Source organism: Tamandua tetradactyla, chromosome 6 (genome assembly GCF_023851605.1).
Source record: "Tamandua tetradactyla isolate mTamTet1 chromosome 6, mTamTet1.pri, whole genome shotgun sequence".
In the NCBI taxonomy this organism is placed as follows: Eukaryota; Metazoa; Chordata; class Mammalia; order Pilosa; family Myrmecophagidae; genus Tamandua; species Tamandua tetradactyla.
The window spans coordinates 9,045,142-9,062,580 of NC_135332.1; the positions used below are offsets into that span (position 1 = coordinate 9,045,142).

Below are 17,439 nucleotides of genomic sequence, written 5' to 3' on the forward strand. Positions count from 1 at the left end.
GATAGGCTCATCCTCTTGCTTTCTGGGGTTATGATATCATTTCATTCATGTTTTTTCATTAAGAAATAATTAATTTCAACAGATGCTTGTTGGAAACCTTTACGTGTCTTGAGTTGAATTAAAAGACTTTACAGAAGAGAAAAGTGTTTACAAAAGTTATTTGAAATGAATCTTTCTTGGGCTTCTTATAAAAAACTGAATCAGACAATGAATGCCGATAAGATTAGGATTCTGTTTTTTTTTTTTTTTTTAAAAAAAAACACTTTACAGCAAAAGAAAATGTTTGTTTTAAATTAAAAAAAGCCATAAACTTATTGCAAATCTAAAAGTACCAGGATGTCACTAATACAGAACAAATCAGCAATCCTACTTTTGTTTTCTTCCAAATATTTAAAACCTTGATCACTGGCATACTGACATTGCCGTACATGTCTTTTCATGCAGCGTACAGAGTGGGCACAGAGCAGATCCCTCAGAAGTCAGTTATAAATATTAAATGGTATCGAACATTCATAGTAAAAAATACGTTGTAAAGTGCTGAAGTCATTGAAGTCTGCAAAACTGCCACGAGCTCAAAAGTCCTCAAGCGGTGACAGAAGATTTGCTACATCCACCTTGCTTTAGGTGTGCCTGTTTGACGGGCACTTTGTCCTTTCGTCCCTCCCCCCCCCCCAAAGTTTTACAGATTGTCCTATATCTATGGCTGATAAAACACTCTATAAAATGTTGCAGGTGAAGAACTATGCCACTCTGATTTCAGTGCAGAGAAAAATTCAAGCTTGTGTGTACCTGTAACCAAACTAGGCTTGTTTATATATTTTTTTCCCCCTGAGTTGTCATAAATTAATAGTAAAGGTGAGAAAGGGTTGGGCAGCAAGGTCTGACCATCGCCTGTAGGGTGCGATTCAGTAGAAAGAAGTGAGTACACAGTCCTCTGTTTTGTCCTCACACTTGCCCTCTAAGCAGAAATATGTTAAAATGAGAAATAACATACATGTAGTGTCACTGCATGCAAACAGGTGACCAGGTGCCTGATGCCTGTGGCAACTTAGAACACTCAAGTCATGCGTTACATATGTAACTTGTCACTTATCACTCACGATGGTAAACTTAAGGGTCTCTGCTACACACATGAAATAGCAGATGCGTCAACAGTTGGATGTTGAAAGAAAAAAATCAGGAATGCTTCCACAATTCAATAAAATATAATTCTTGTCAAAAAAAAAAGATCCTTGAGCAGTTTTAGGTGATAAAAAAATATTAAAAAAAAACAAAACTAAGGCAATTTGCTATTTATTATTTTGTTCCCTTTAAATAGTGCTCATTGCCTATTAAAGAATCGTTACAATTTGGCCATTTGAGAGAGTAACTTCACAAGACCAAGAAGTCGTCTTTGAGGACCTGATTACTGAAAGGCAGGAAAAATGCTGAGCATCCTCAGATTGCATTTCTTTTGATTACTTTCCTCCTCTCCTAGAATAACTTAATAATAAATAGTGGTTTAAATTAAAGATACTACAATCACATATTGCTGAATACTTAAAAGCAACAGGAAACACATTTTTGAATGCCATTCTGTGTTGTTTTGTATTGAAACACTTGTGGTAATAACTGGCCATAAAAAGAAGTGGTCATCTTCACATTTATGAAGTTCAAGTTTATGTATATATGTGTGTGTGTTTTAAATCTCTGTTCATCAGTCAAATGTCTGGTCTTAAACCGTACTTCACCTCCATGAAACATGTGGAAAATTAAGAGGCCATCATTTGCTAATGGGAACCTCAATATTTTTCTTTTTCAAAAGGGGTTTGAACAATGTATTCATTTATTTTGAAAAATGAGAAACCTAAAAAAACGATTTAAGATTTTTTTGATGGGCAATTTCATTGTAATACCCTGGGCCAGATGCTCTCTAAGAGAATGAGTTCATCATATCCGAGAGCTCTTAAAACCACCTTGCCAATTAGCTTCACAGTTTTAAAACTGGAATGTGAACCAGAGAATTCTTCTATGTATCTCTGTCTTGTTACTGAATACAACCGGATTCATATACGGAAGAGTATTTGGTTGTTTTGTTTTGGCTTAAAAATGCAAAAAAAGGAAAACAAAAGAAAAAAAAAACGTCGTTGGTACTGCTGTTTCCGTATACATTCCCTTTAAAATGTGGTTGTGAAAGTGGAGCCGCGTGCCACCCTCTCCCCCCACCCCACCCGCCCCAGCCAACACGGTGGCTGATGGCATATGAAAGCGCGTCATACTGGTTCCATTTTCATATGAACTCTGTGCTCATTTTTCCCCAGATCCATTTCAAGAAAGTCTTCGGGTGGGTCTTGTAAAGCTTTCCTACGCCGACTCTCCGCCTTTGTTTCACCTGAACAGGGCCGCTGGCACAGTCCCTTTTTACACGGTCTCACAAGCGCGAGGCACACGGCTGCCAGGGCCATGCCGGCTGCGCAGGAGTAGAAGGCTCTGCTGTACATTTTACTTTGGTCGACCAGCAGACCTGGGAGAAAGCAGAAGCATCTGTCAGCAGCATTACATACAGGACACAAACCCCCTCTCACCCAGGCTTCCATCAAATGCAGAAACGTCTCTGTTTCTTTGTTTTACGCTGTTTCTCTAAATTAAAAAAAAAAAAAAAAAGGGAGCCAAAGGTAGGAATCTTTTCGCGATGGAGAGAACATATACATTTTCTATACAAAATAGAAAAATTCTCAGGTGCTGACCTGAGAAAATGAAGTCATCTGCACTTTCTTTGTGGGCTAAACCTGTCCTAGGAGAGAATCTAAAACATGCGACAGTTAGAGATGCATGCTTCTCTGAAAATGTAATATTCTTAAGTAAAGAGCTGTATTCGCTTGAGTTCGCTCCAGTTATCTTTTAACATCAGGAAATAAGATTTCTAATCACAGTAACTTTTAATGACCTATTTGAGGTCATTTCTAAGATAGGAAACATGCCCCTGTCCTCCCTACTGGGAAATAATCTGTAGTGATCAGTTAAGTATCTGCTGAGAGCTGCTGCAAGTGCAGTCCCCCACCTTTCCTAAAACGGAAAGGTGGACTTACAGAAATCCCTTAGTTCCGTTATTCCAAAAGTCAGATGAGCTATAAGGTCACAAGTCCCCAGGTTCCCTTCTAATGTCAGGTACGGCAAGATGGTAGAGAGAGCTGGGGCGCCTGCTTGGACAGTGGACCTGGGCTCTACTCGTGATTGGGTCACTCAATTCCCATCTGACCTTTGGATTATATTCTTTAGCCTTCAGTTTCCTCCTGCTTAGATCAAGAGGGTTGGCTCAGGTAGTCTCTAATCCCTGGCAGCTCTAAAATCCTGTGCACGTATAAGAATCAATAGGTTTTTGGTTAGGCTAGAACAGGAAGCTAGCACACGTAATCAGGAGATGGGAGGCAAAGGTTTATATTTTACGTCTTCAGATTACCTGCGAGGGGAGGGCCAGCCAGTCCCGACAGACTCTGAATGAAGACGTAGACTCCGGCTGCAGAAGACATCTTCTCAATTCCCACGACATCAGCCTCTGCTAGCAGTGGGATGTGGGTGCCTGCCACCGTCCCAACCATAACACCGAAAAATATGCTGCACGACAGAAGACCCCAGAATTCTGTAGCAAAGGTAAAGGCAAACAGGGACACAGTCAGTAAGACGACACAGATGAGCTCGATGTAGATCTTCCTGATGGGCTCCCTGGTGAGGGCGACGCCGGCGCCGACTCTCCCGAACACCTCGGCGATGGCCATTGCGGACAGGATCAGAGCGGCGCGGTCCTGCCCAACGCCCAGACTGAGGCTCAGCGGGATGATGTACAAGGACGGGGCAAAGAACCCCAGCGTCGCAAAAAGGCCGAATAACGCGTAGCAGATGAAACTCCTCTCTCTCAAGATGGAGAAGTCCAACAGCGGGGCTCGCTTTGCGCTCGGCTTGGAGCTGCTTGTCCCGGGGACCTGCTGGGTGTCAGCCTTGGGCTCCAGTTCCAGGTTGGACGGACGAGGCACGTTCTTGGGTGAGGTAGTTATTTCTACTCCTGAGTCGATGGAGTCTATCGAGGTGCGTGTTTTCTCGTTCTCAAGCATGTACTGCGCTTCCTTGGGATTTTCCTGCGTGGCGATCTTGGGTGAGGAGGTGGCTCGGATGACGATGGGCCTCAGCAGCGTGCCGCAGACGACGATGTTGAGCTGGAGGAGACCCACAAAGAGGAGGCTGTGTCTCCAGCCAATGTTCTCCTTCAGAGCTGTGATCGCTTGGAAAGGCAGGAGCGAAGAAGAAATCAAATCGAAGGTCAGTAATGGACTGGGGACCCAGGGGAAGTGGTCACAAAGAAATAGGTGATCCATTGTATATAGATTTACCCAGCGGTGTGAATGCTGTCAGCCTGCACCATGTGCTTTTTTGAATCGATCAGGAGGAAATGCACATCACCAACCTCACAGAGAAAGCCTCTCCCCCCAAGGCTCCAGAAGAGCTTTTGCGGGTGGCATTTTGCCAGGTAGAGGTGCAAGAAATGAAATGAGTTTGTGACTTACATCAGCGCCGAGCAGACTGCAGCCCACAGGCCAAATCCAAACCCCAAATCCTGTGGGGCTGAGCATGTGGCTGAAGACAGCCTAAAGCTCCACAGCTACCATGGGTCAATGCAGGTACCCCACAAGATCTTAAAGAGCCCCCTTAATCATCCCAGACAGATTAAATGATGGCCATCATCATTTCATTTTACTGTATTTCGATTCTCTAAGGGCTAAGCTGACAGTCACGTATGCTAGCTATGGTAACTCAATTAACCATAATGTAAGCTTAGCAGGAAAGCTCCCCTTTTGTTACCCTTGTGTGCTCGCGACTCCCCAACCCCCACCCCGCTTAATCTGAAAAACTTCGAGTTGCCAAATATTTCAGGCCTGGGTATTTCAAAGTGCTTTAGTCTCACCTGGCAATGATGGGTCTAATTTTCCTTTCTCCATCTGACATGGCCCGATATCCTACCAGGTGCCAGGTGCTGTGCCAGGGCTGGGGACAAAGCTGGCTGTGGCCCAGCTCTGCCTCCAGGTACTCACAGTCCCCTGCTTATTTCTCCTCCCAACATTGTATTTGGAAAAATTTCAAATCACCAGAAAGAATGACACCTGTAAGCCTGCCCTTCCCCTAAATTCACCAGTTCACGTTTCCTCTGTCTCCGTAGCTCTCTCTGTCTTCATATACACACATGCATTTCTTTATCTAAGCCGCTGGAAAAGCGGTAGACCTCGTGACTCGTCCCCCTTAACCACCTCTAGGCGCAGCTTCAAAAGCAGAGCACAGCCACTGACACACCCATCCGGAAACCGCATGGGGAGAGACACCTCTGGGTCTCCAGGGTGGCCTGTCTACCTGTGGGATATAATTCACCTAAAGCCAGGGATAAAAAATGTGCTCGGAGATTACCCACAAGCAGATAATAAAACTGACTTTCTTGGTATAATCTGAACCCACGTTGAAGTCTCTCTTTTGACAAAGGAGAGAAACAATAGTATACCTAATCCCCAAACATTAAATTATTTATTGTGGAATACATGTTTTGGGCTTGATCACTGCAAATGTACCAAGTATCTTCCCATTTATGTAAACTTGGACTACTTTTTTGGGGGGTGGGGGTGGTTGGAGAAGGCGGTACACAGGCCAGGGATTGAATCTGGGTCTCCTGCATGGCAGATGGCAGGTGAGAATTCTACCACTGAACTACCTGTGCACCCTCTGGATTACGATTAAAACGGTTTGGATTCCTAAAGTGAAGATTAGGGAAGATCTACCCTAAAAATGAGCTGGAAAAGAGGGCAGGTAAGCTTTCCACTGGCCACCCACGAAAGCTAGGCTCATAAGTGGCTGAGAAGCTCCCTACTTCTCGTCCACGTGGAGACCATCGTGGGACACGTACCTGGTGCGAAAGCGAACACAGCGAAACATTCTCCCGTAGAGGCAACGGCAGTAACCACTGAGCGCCTTTTGTCAAAGTACTGGGACAGAATGGTGACAGTTGGGAGAAAGCTAAAGCAATATCCCAAACCTGTGAAAGAAAGAGCAAACGGTGAAAAGTACAGCGTGGTGCAGTAGTTCAGAGAAGGGGGTTTTTGTTCTTGTTTTTTAAACTCACAAGTTCTAGCAGTCAAGTAATTCATGCTGGAGAAAGGTGACTGAGCAAAGAAAACTGGGTTTCATTAAAGGTCTGGATAAACTTCAACTCTGGTTTTGGGGTGCTAGGAGTGTAAAAAATGTTCTTTGGCTTTTTCTACCTTTCTGTACTTTTTCAGATTTGTATAAGTTCACAATGGGCAGAACTACTGTTGAATATAGTTTTGTATAAAAATTCTACTTGGAAAGAAATGAGTCTTTTAATATTTGTAGAAATATATGGAAACATCTTAAAGTGTACAAATCTTTATACAGATATACATATTTAAATATATATATGTATATATATGTATACACACATACCCACATATGTATACACACACCCATAAAATCTCTGAGTAATGTCTGGACTGCTTTTACAGGGGAAAAGTTTTCTCAGACCCCCCAGGAAGAAGTCGAGCCCACTTCATCCTCTCCCACAGCCCAGGAACCTTAGAACCTAATTTGGGAAGCACTACCTAAAGAAATTCAAATAATACATTGTGAAAATTATGTCTTTCAGTTGCAAAACATAGCCAAAGAGAAGTTATCTTCACCACTAGTAAATATGAAAAAAAAAAAAAAGACTCTTGTGGGCCCTTGAGAATAGGTTTCCATGTGCCCTGGAGTCCATACTGGGTCCAAACTGGGTTTTGAACCCAGCTAAAAAAAACCCACGAATCTGGGGCATTTTTAATTTAAGACAAAAAGAGAGAGAGAGGCAATTTAGGTTTCATTCTCTCTTCCCTGCTCTTTGTTCTTCAAACCCAGAGAAACTGAGTTTCTAGGGAACCGTAGACCGAGGAGAAGCACTTACCAGAGATGATCCCAATTGTGATGTACAAGTGGCACACGGCCTGTGCAAAGGAGGCTAAGACCATCCCTGTGCTAACGAGAAGTCCCCCGACCATCACCACCGCCCGGTGCCCAAACCAGCTGCTCAAGATGGTGGACAGAGGTGCTGCGTTAAAAAAAAACAAGAAAACAAAAAAAACATAAAGTAATATTTTAACTCATAAAGGCTTAAGCATGAGCTGCAATAAGATTCCCTCTTTTAGGTCTCGAACACCGAAAGGCAGTGGAAAATATCAAATACATTTCATGCAATGGTTACTTAAGTCAGTTCAGGAATTATTCTAGCATTTGTTCAAATTGGACCATATGCTCCAGGCTCCTTCAAGAGAAAGCCAGAGTAATAGTATGAAACTTTACATTTTTAGAGGAAAGATTGTGACTCACCCTGAAGTGCTTGCAAAATTAGAAGTGCACTGATAGAATTCTGTAGTAAAAAGTGATTTTCCTATGGTCGTGCAGTATCTTTTTTTTTCCTTCTTCTTTCTATACTCTTGCTTTGGATTCTTTTTTAAAAAAAAAACTCCATGTAGGGCCAAATTCTACCTTAGTTTCTTAACTGACTTTTTCTGAAAATGATTACGTGGTGAAAAAATTGTCAGTTCTCAGCTCTCCATGCCTAAAGGAGGGAAGCTCTGGGAAAGATATGCCAAAATGGCTGACGAACTATAATTCGTTCAGCTTAGTTCTATACTCTGTATCCCCTACTACATTTAAACTTGGCAAATTTGTTCTATAACCATATGTTACTTAGGCTGGCATTCATATTGACTTTAATATATTGAGATAAGTGAACAAGTGAGAAGTAGGGCAAGGAGGAACACAAAGCATGCTGGGTAGGAGGGGCAAAAAAAAAAAAAAGATATGATTAAATATTGCTGGGTTTGGTCCATATCCATCTATTATGTTTGCTAGTAGAATGTAAACTAATATTAAATATAGCTCAGAACGAAACCACTGTCAACTTTTGAGTATGTTGGCTCAAAGCAACCTCCCGGAAGAATAGCATTTAGAACCCTGATCTTCTGGTATAATACTATTAAACAGACATTTCTTGTTGCTGACGTTACCGAATGTAAAAGTGTGGTTCTTTCATTTCGATGATCTTTCCAAGAAAACAGATATTCCATAATTTAAAAATTAAGTATCTTAATCCTCAAACTGGAACCAGGAGTTGTCATGAAACTCGTAGAGATGGTATTAGGGCTAATTAGAGAAATTTATCCAATCGGTAAAAATATAGAGCTGTTTCTTTAAGATATTATTTTGGCTGAAGACTAACTGCATTTGAAGAAGGGCTTAGATAACTTCAGAGATAACCGTTCCATGGCAGGATATTAGGGTAAAATTGGGAAAGTTTAAGGTCAGTCTGGTTCACATTCTGAGGTGAGTTCAACAGCCTTGTCCTGTCAGAAAACCCTTGGTGTTGCCCCGACAGATGAACCCTTATGACATGTGGTGTGTGTCCAGGTTAGGCCTGAATGGGCTCAGGTGAAAATCTGGATATTAAAAATTATGCCAAAAATCCCACTTTATGGTATGCTGTTGGAAATGGGGTGTTGTATAGTGATTAATTAATGAAGTCCTTTCAGAAAGCCAGGCTTGGAATTCAAGTGTCACTTCAGGACCACAGTTCTCATTTTATATTATATCCTGTTGCACATCCCATCTTCCTTCACACATCCACCTTTTCATGTCTCCATCCCATCTGGCTGAGCATGTCCTTAATGAGACATACATTAAGGGTGTATGATGCCCTTTTGATCTTCTTCAGAAAATGACTACACCCCCATAGAACTGGGGTCTTCTGCTGTCCCTAAAGTAATCTACAGTATCTTAAGACCGTGCATACAGTAGGTGCTTAATACATGTGTGCTAAATTGAAGGCAGTTAAGGCTAGCAAATAAGACTTTTATCTTCAGCATGCCTCTTCTCTTTTAGCACTCCCATTAGCACCCCAAAACCATCTGTCTCAACTTTGGGTCATATAAGGAGGCATCACACACCAAGGCCATCATCGGTAGGCAAATTAAAAGGGACATAGGCTTATGTTTAGGCAGAAAGGGGTACTAACCTGTAAATGTTAAGACAAATACACAGATGGATATTATCCATGAAATCCTGCTATTGGATTCACCAAAACTGTCCATTAAGTCAGTGAAGAAGACACCAAAGGATTTGATGATACCATAAGTAAAGACTTCAATGAAGAAAAACGAAATGGCCACTGCCCAGCCCCATCTTCCATCAGGCACTTGCGTATAAACATTGGCTTTGAAACAAATCTTTGATTTCTTTTGGGTCATTCTTAATCTGAAATAAAAAAATAAAAATCAAACCAGTATTAGCATGAGGGTCGATGATTCTAATGCCCTTTGTCAAACATAACAGATGTAAACTTGACCACGTTTCTTATTTTGTTGAATATTTAAATCATGTACAGTTCTTATAAAGTCATATGATTCTTTTTTACTGTTTCTGGCCTGGTAATTATTCTTTGGGCAATAATGGATATATTACATATCCACCTCTCCATGGAGATAATCTAATGAAAAGTTTCTGCCTCACAGTGTTGAATCAGGATTAAAAAACTGCTGTGCCCACAAGATTGAATCAGGATTAAAACATGGCTTTTCTGGGGGTACATAATACTTTCAAACTGGCACAGTCCATCCACCCTCTGGACTCCCAAAAAGATGTTATTTCCATAAGCAAAATGCATTCACTCCATCATAGTATCACAAAAGCCTTAAACCATTTCAGTAACAATACAAATACCATACCGTACAAAGTAAAAAACAATACAGAATCTCATCAAAGTCAGTTACTGGCATGGTTTGTTCTAAGGCAATAAATTCTCCTCTGGCTTTGGACCTGTGAAACTCAGAACAAGTTATCTGCTGCCAATATACTAAGGAGGGACAGTCATAGGATACGTGTTTCCAATACAATAGAGAGAAATCGAAAGGAAAACGGGTCACTGGACCCACAGTTCCAAAAACCTGCTGGGCGAACTCCATTGTATTTCAAAGTCTGAGAGTAATTTATCTCCGAGGCTTTAGAAAGCAGTACTCCCACCCCTTCCAAGGGCCTACGCAGCAGCCTTGCTCTCTCCAAATGCTGGGGTGAGTTGCAACACTGGGGTTCACTGGGAGGAACCACTTTTTCTTAGCTCCATCCCCTCCATACATCGTGGCAGCACCCAGGATCTCTGCCATCTCTGGGGCACACACTCAACCCCTCCAGAACAACGGGGTGGCAGCCGGGCTTCCCAACCCCCAGTTTATGCGCTCTACTCTCTCCGAGGCCTGAGGTGGCACAACTCTTCCTGACCAGCACCGTGGACGACCCGCCCTCTGCTTCCAGGGCAAACTCACCCTCTTCACGGGCATGGGTGAGTCCACTTTCCTGACCCAAGATTTCCTGGCTGCAGACCTCAACTTCCATAGTTCTGCATCTGAAGTAATTTTTCCTTCAATTTGTCCCTTATTTTGTCCCATTTAGTCCATACTGGCAGTGGTTCCATTTATACAGATCTTGCAACACTCTTATTGTCTTTCTATGCAATATACTGGTATCACACCCATCAGACAATAGGACTTTCCACAGATCCTTTCTGGATGAGTTCATCTCCAATCCTCACTTGTCCTGTAATGGCTGACTACTTCCATATTTGGATAAATCTTCACGTGAGGCACTATTGTCTGAGGTCTCACTTTCTGAAAGCCCAGAATTTCCAAGACCATCAATTTCTGTTTTCTTTATACCCAAGAGTTCACTTCTCAACTTACCTCCTTCCTCTGGCATTTTACTAAAAGCTGGAAGGAGCAACCAGACTGCATTTTCCAGATTTAGTTTGGAAATTTCTTCTGCTAAATATCCAAGTTCATTACTCTCAAATTCTGCTTTCCATCCACAAAGAACTCCTTCCTTCCAGTTTGCAATGTCACGTTCACCATTTCTGTCTGAAGCTTTATCAGAAATATCCTTAGAGTCCACATTTCTACCAACAGGCAACCAAGAATGCTTGCCTGCCATGCTAGAGGACCCGGGTTCGATTCCCGGTGTCTGCCCATGTTAAAAAAAAAAAAAAAGCCTCCTACTGAATGCACAGTTTCAAATTTCTTGCTAGCATTTCCTACGTGCATCAGTTAAAAGTTCCAAAAGAGCCCAAATTAGTCAGTTCCAAAACACCCTGGGTGTATTGCAATATACTGGTATCATACGCTCCTCACAACTCTTCCAGAATCTTCCCCTAATCCATTTAAAAAGCTGTTCCAACATGTTTGGTATTTGCAAACCATAGCAGCACCCCACTTCTCCAGTATCAAAAATCTATATTAGTTTGTTAAGCTGCCAGAATGGAATACACCAGAAATGGAATGGCTTTTATTTATTTATTTTTATTTGCATGGGCAGGCACCGGGAATTGAACCCAGGCCTCCGGCACGGCAGGTGGAACTCTGCCTGCTGAGCTACACCGTGACCTGCTCTGGAACGGCTTTTAAAAAGAGAATATGTAATAAGGTACAAGTTTACAGTTCTAAGGAAGTGAAAGTGTCCAAGTTAAGGCACCGACAAGGGGTACCATCACTCGAAAGGCTGAGGCCTTCTGGCACAGCTCTGTCAGCTGGGAAGGCACAAGGCTGGAGTCTGCTGATGCTGATCCTTGTTCCTGGTTCCGTTGCTTCCAGCTTCTGATGCCAGTGGTTTCCTCTCTAAGCATCTGTGGGCCTTCACTTAGCTGCTCTGGGACATTCACTTTTTAGCCTATTACTGTGAAATATTTGGCTGCATAAAATGGAGCATAAGATGATTTAAGAAGCTTCTGTTCTCTGCAGCGAAGCCCTTTGTACTGTCATGTGTGTTGATGTGTCATGCCTGAAAGTAAATGGAGGGTGGTGAGGACAGTTAAATGGTTCAAGGGGTAGGGTGAGCAGCTCCAGAATAGTTTGTCCTTAGTGTTTCCCAACCTGGAAGACCATGGATTTCTGATGGGAGCCAGGAGCCCTTCAGCAATGAAGTTTCTATAATCCCCCTCCTTGATCCGCCTTTCCAAAGCTGCTCTCAGGGTAAGGCAGCTGTGAAGAGGACTGAGAACAGCACTAGGCTTAAGATTTGGAAGACAGAAAAAAAAAAAAAAAAGTACACCCAGTGCTGGCGTTAGAATAGTGTCAATCTCTGGGGAAGGAGTGCAGGTGGGAGAGGAAATGAGGGTGGTGGGCCAGGAGCTGTCAGGGTCCTCAGCCACCGTCCCTTCCATTTTATTCCCCCACCAGACCATGTGCTGGAGCTTTTCCTTGACGCCCTAGCATAGCCTCACTGACTTCACGTGTCCCGCACGATGAATCTTTTTGGAATGCTGCATTGTGGTGACGTTTCTCTGCTCAGACTTTTTCAATGGCTTCCTTTCTTCTGAAGGAATAAAACACACTAACAAGCTTGACTTTTGCTGTCCTTTGTAATTGGACCCCAGCCTATCTTTGTAGACTTGACACGCCTGCCCTGGTCATCCCTGGTCATCGAGGACTACTCTGCCTTCTCGTTGCACCTTGCCTTTGGCCATGCCCATTTCTCCCACCTCAAAGCCCTCTTTACGGCCAGCACTGTTTAACCCTTAAAGCCCTGCCCCCATCAAATCCCCCTTTCTTCATAATGTATCCTCTGACCAGCCCAGCCTCAGGGCTCTCTTCTTCATGTGGCATTGTTGATTTCCTTGATTGACTTATACATTTCTGGGGGAAAAAAAACACTGGAGCCTGCATCTCTCTGTATTACCCCATAGTACCTTGCACACAGTTTTCAGTTGTTTTTTTCAGCAGAGTACCTACTAGGTGCCAGGCTCTGTGTTAGGCACTGGGGATCTGTCTCCATGGACTTAAATATTTGTTGATGATAATAATGAGCAACATCAAGACCAAACCTGATCATATTTAAAGCCATCCAGCTACCTCCTTCCAGAGTTCAGTATGTTCCTGACAAGTAGTCAGAACTAAATGGCTCCTAAGTCCGAGATCACGTTGGCATGGTTTTGCTGACCTAGAAGGGCACTCCCCGGGTCTCTGCATTAGTGGAGGGCTCAGGACAAACCTGCATAAGACCACATAAAACTGATAAAGGCCCAGAAAGATAAATTGAATCTCTCCCTAGCCTAAAATCATTGTAGGATCAAGAGACAGAATCTTCTGCTTGGACTGAACTTAGATGAGTGGTTTTATATCGCTGTTTTTGTTACTAACATGCAATTACCTATCCACCGTAAGGTTCTGTGTGTAAGGCACATTTTTCAGTTCTAACGACGAGGAGTGGCTCTCGGAGTTGATCTTAATCCCAGCCATTTCGCAAGTGCAAAGCACTGATCATAGCAGGGGCAAGGCTCGCGCATTCATCCTTTGCTCCGCTATGATCAGTGCTTTGCATTTGCGAAATGGCTGGGATTAAGATCAACTCGTAGCCACGGAATGTAGTTAGAACTCCAGAATGTTAAAGCTGAAAGGGAATTTGGAGCCCTCTTGTCCATCTCCTGTTTGCAAAATGAGGAAACTGAGCTCCAGAGAGGTGGCATGACTTGGCCGAATGGTCCAGAAAAATCTCCTAGCCCCCAGGACCCAGCATTTTTAAGGGCAGGGAGGAGATGTTTTATACTGAAATTGTGAGGTCACAAGTTTTTTAAAAGATAAAACTACCTTGACATGTGTGTGGCAATAGCTCTGCGACTTCTTTCTTTACTCAACTGTGTGGCCTTGGGAAAGTCACTCCACCTCATTAGGCAGATGAGAAGCTTGCACTAGATAATCTCTAAAGTTCCACCCAGTCTTAAGAGTCCATAATTCTGATTCTAGCAGAGTTTTATTCTTAGGAAAAACCTGATGACCCAAGGAGAGCAAGCTGCAAGGAGCGTGCAAGTGCTTTATCGTTCTTGCAAATGTGGGTGGAAAGCAGCTGGACGTTGCCTGGATCTGATCTATGAAAACTGGTGAGAAGATGGGGGGTTTCTGATTGCTTTACATCTATTAATTTTATTTTCTGGGGTCCTTCGGAGTGATCCATTCTTTTATTACTATTATTGTTTAACTTTGCTTTACATCTGTGGTCTACTCTACAGAAAAGTAACTTTCCTCTGCCCTCTCAGGGTTTTGGAGGACAGATGCTTTTATTATTTCTGGGATCAACATAAAGGAAAGACGACACCCCAGAACTCACATCTACTCACTCCATCATTTATGCCTTTATTATCCTTTTAAAGCCTTCTAGGCCCTATTACATTTAGCTTGAAAATAAAACCACAATATAGAATAACAAAATAACCTGGCTTCCAAAACTTATTGGACAATAATTTCTGCTCTTAAATGTAAGATCCCCCCCTGCTGACCCAGTGTCTGGCACAGCTTTTGGCACATACTCTGTGCTTAATAAAAATTTACTAAACAAGGTATGAGTCTTGGGGTGCCCCTGTCCATGTAAAACTGAGTAATAAAGTGAGTATGACCCTAGTTGCAGAATAAATCCTTTCCTGGACTCTTCTTTCTTCGATTTGTCCAGCAGAAGGCCAGCTAGCTTAAAAGACCCTCTGCATCTGCAAACAGAGCAAGTACTGGGGCCTGAATTTTGAAACTCAGATACTTAAAAGCCTCTATGAATTCCAGAACACAGAAAGCATCTGTCCCATTTTGGGTTTTATGATCATATGACTATCTAATGGGAAGGAAAATTAGTTTACCGTGTGGGAATCTAACCTGATGGTGCAAGTTGGGAGGCCTGGTGACCTTGGGCAAATCAGTTCACTCCATTTTCAGGATCATGTAAATGATCTCAGATCATTTACATGATCTCACTCTTAAGATCTCAGATCTTGTCCTGCCCTAAGAACCTACAGTTCTATCATAGCCTTGGATTCTGAAGTGCTCTAAGTTATTCTCTTCCATCTCCTCAACTCACTTCAGTCCTTGGAAAGTGAGGCCCAGGGTTTGTCTTCATGAGCCCCTTGGGCAATGTTTGTGGAATTTCTGGCTGTACAACCTCATCCCCAAGGTTAGTCTCTCAGTTTCCACATCCGTCAGAGTAGGGGGTTAGACAAGGCAGTATCAGGTCTCTTCCAGCTGTAAAACTCTACAGTTCCGAATGGGGTTCCGGATAGCCACCTGTCATTCACCCCAGAGTCCTCTGGTAGGAAGTATAATGACAAAACATGCTGGGTATGTTGGATTATTTTCTACCAGCATGTGGTTGTCATAACCATCACCTTTAATCGATGGCTCTTCAGCCAGGGCTTACACGTCCATCCTGAGTGTACTTGTTGAGAAGGAATTTGACCGGAACGCATCGAGAAGGCAGATTGTTGGATTCCCAAAGACCCATAAGGGAACCAAAGCTGGTTCAGGACAAGCTGCAGGCTTTGAAGGGGAATGGAGGTGGCTACTGGCAAGTGTGGAGAGCCTCGGCAAATGTACTGAATCTCCTTTCTTCTTAAAGGCATAGCCTGGGGAACAGCTTTTGACAAGTTGTTTCCCACCCCAGTTGTCAAAACCAGTTTGTATTTAGGTGATGTACATTTGAATTCCCTATTTAAAAAAACAAACAAAAAAGTCCCAAGTCTATCCAGAACTGCTCCCTCCTCAACTCTGAATCATTTTACAGGATCATGATGTTAAAAAGCCTGAACCCCTCATTTAAGCGTCCTCCTCAGGAGTTCCACTGACTAAAGTCCTTTTTTGGAAACCACCGAAGGAAAACTCAGGGTTAGTGGTACTCACTGAGATGGACGGAGCTTTTCCATTTAGTTGCATTGTTTATTTACATGCTGTACGTTTCTATCTTGGACACCCTTCCCATAAATAAAAGAAGGGGTATTTCTGTATCCACCAGTAGGCGGGACATGTGGTTGATCCCCAAAATGCCACGTAATGCTGCTCTGAATCCGGGGAAATGCATCACTTACAGAGATTTCAGGATAAGCACTAGGCATGTTTGGCAAGCAAAACCCATCTTACTATGATTTGCAAAAACAAAAAAGTAAGCTCACTGAGAAGTCTCATCCCTAGGGTACAAGCCAATCCCTTGCGAGAAGGAGCTGGCACGAAGTGTCTGAGCAAACAAAACCGGCTTTCAGGTTGAAAAGTTGTAACTGCTCTTCCCCAGATGGTTTAGGGGAGCTTTTTCTAAGACGGGTGTCCCCCTCCTATTTGGTGACGTCTTACATGCCACCTAACAATTTTTATCACCTTCTTTTAGAGGTAGTTAAAAAAGGAAGAAAACCACCACCCAGAGGGAAATAACCCATTTCCTCTGCAAAACCATCCTCCCTCGCTACAGAGTTGCTCAGCCGCACCGGCGCTTTCCTGCGGTTGGCAGCCCCGGGCACCTCGGAAGTTGCGCGGGACCCGCCGTCAGAGGCTGACAGTTCTGAACACCTTGTGCGCTCTGCCGGGAATTCCCTGCCTTCCCCTTAGGGGTTCACCTGGGCCGCCCCGGGGCTCCCTGTCGGGGGTGAGGGACAGGGAACCCCACTTGCCCTTGCACTGCCTCAGTGGCCGCCCCGCGTGCGCGCGCGAGCCTGGGGAAGGTACCTCTGACATTTCGCTCTGACGCGCAGGCAACTTCATGCGGAAAATCCACGCAGGGGCTTTTCAGCCCGCCGCCCGCAACTCGCCCGATGGCCCGGAGCTCCCGATCCGGGGCGGGGGGCGCTCAGAGGCCAGGCCTTACTCATGTGTTTTCCAGACCCAAACTCTGCCAGGGCCACGGCCAGCCAACTATCGGCTGCTCACGCCTGCGAGAGCGCGCCAGCCTGGTGGCCCAGGGCATTCCCAACTGTCAGAAGGTTCTTCGGAATAACCTCTCCAAAATGTTGAGATTTAAGTGTTCTCGGCCTCCCCAATCCAAAGGAAAAAAAAAGAAAAGAAAAAGAAAAAAAAGAAAGAAAAAGAAAAAAAGCCCCTAACACAGATTAAAACAAACCAACCCCACACCCCCACAATCAAACTTTTAAACATGTAAAATAATAAAACCAACTCACCAAGTTAGAAGGGAAGAGAATAAACCCCAAAAGGCTCCCAATAAGGCTGAGGCTTGGCCTCCCCCTCTTTATAAACCTCTCATAGCACGAGAAAGCGTTTAACCCCTTCAGGGCCGGGCCCGAGCCTATCACAAGTTGGCGGGGCCGGTAAGCCCGGCGCGCCGGGCAGGCAGAGGCCGGACTCGGACCCGAACCCCACCCACTCCGGTGCCTTGTGCACCCCGACCACACTCTCCTCCCGGTCCCGGCTGCCTGCGTCCCGGCCGTGGGTGCAGCTGCCCGGGCCCCGCGCCGCTGCCTATCTCCTATCCTATACCGGCTGCAGCCGGTCTCCGCCGGCCTCGGGGGCGCGCCGCCGCCGCCGACCATGTGCTGCGAGCGCCGAGAAGGAGGGGGCCGGCCTGGCGCGCGCGCGCGGG

At 44.2% G+C, this 17,439-nt stretch overlaps 2 protein-coding genes across 14 annotated transcripts in view; one reads left to right on the plus strand and one right to left on the minus strand.

Annotated features, from left to right (window-relative positions):
• ARSG (arylsulfatase G) overlaps nucleotides 1–17,439 on the plus strand; it is a 122,563-nt gene that overhangs the window by 14,541 nt on the left and 90,583 nt on the right. For 2 of the 11 annotated variants that reach the window (XM_077163663.1, XM_077163664.1), the window contains one exon: nucleotides 13,865–13,981. The exons of 8 other annotated variants lie outside the window; for them this stretch is intronic. In XM_077163663.1, the coding sequence (XP_077019778.1) occupies nucleotides 13,875–13,981 (107 nt within the window). In that variant the 5' untranslated portion in view covers nucleotides 13,865–13,874. Of the gene's footprint in view, nucleotides 1–13,864; nucleotides 13,982–17,439 lie in introns of those variants that run through there. One more of the 11 variants, XM_077163659.1, reaches the window with a different exon arrangement.
• Nucleotides 2,235–17,351, minus strand: SLC16A6 (solute carrier family 16 member 6). Of its 3 annotated transcripts, XM_077163653.1 has the most exons (6): nucleotides 17,021–17,351; nucleotides 9,080–9,318; nucleotides 6,971–7,114; nucleotides 5,921–6,049; nucleotides 3,440–4,255; nucleotides 2,235–2,503 (listed from the first exon to the last, which is right to left on the minus strand). In XM_077163653.1, the coding sequence occupies exons 2-6, from the start codon at nucleotides 9,309–9,311 to the stop codon at nucleotides 2,253–2,255; spliced, it is 1,572 nt and encodes a 523-aa protein (XP_077019768.1). In that variant the 5' UTR covers nucleotides 9,312–9,318; nucleotides 17,021–17,351; the 3' UTR covers nucleotides 2,235–2,252. The 3 variants fall into 3 exon arrangements, with proteins under 3 accessions (XP_077019768.1, XP_077019769.1, XP_077019770.1); XM_077163654.1 differs by lacking the exon at nucleotides 17,021–17,351 and having other exon boundaries at nucleotides 9,080–9,723; XM_077163655.1 differs by lacking the exon at nucleotides 2,235–2,503 and having other exon boundaries at nucleotides 3,112–4,255.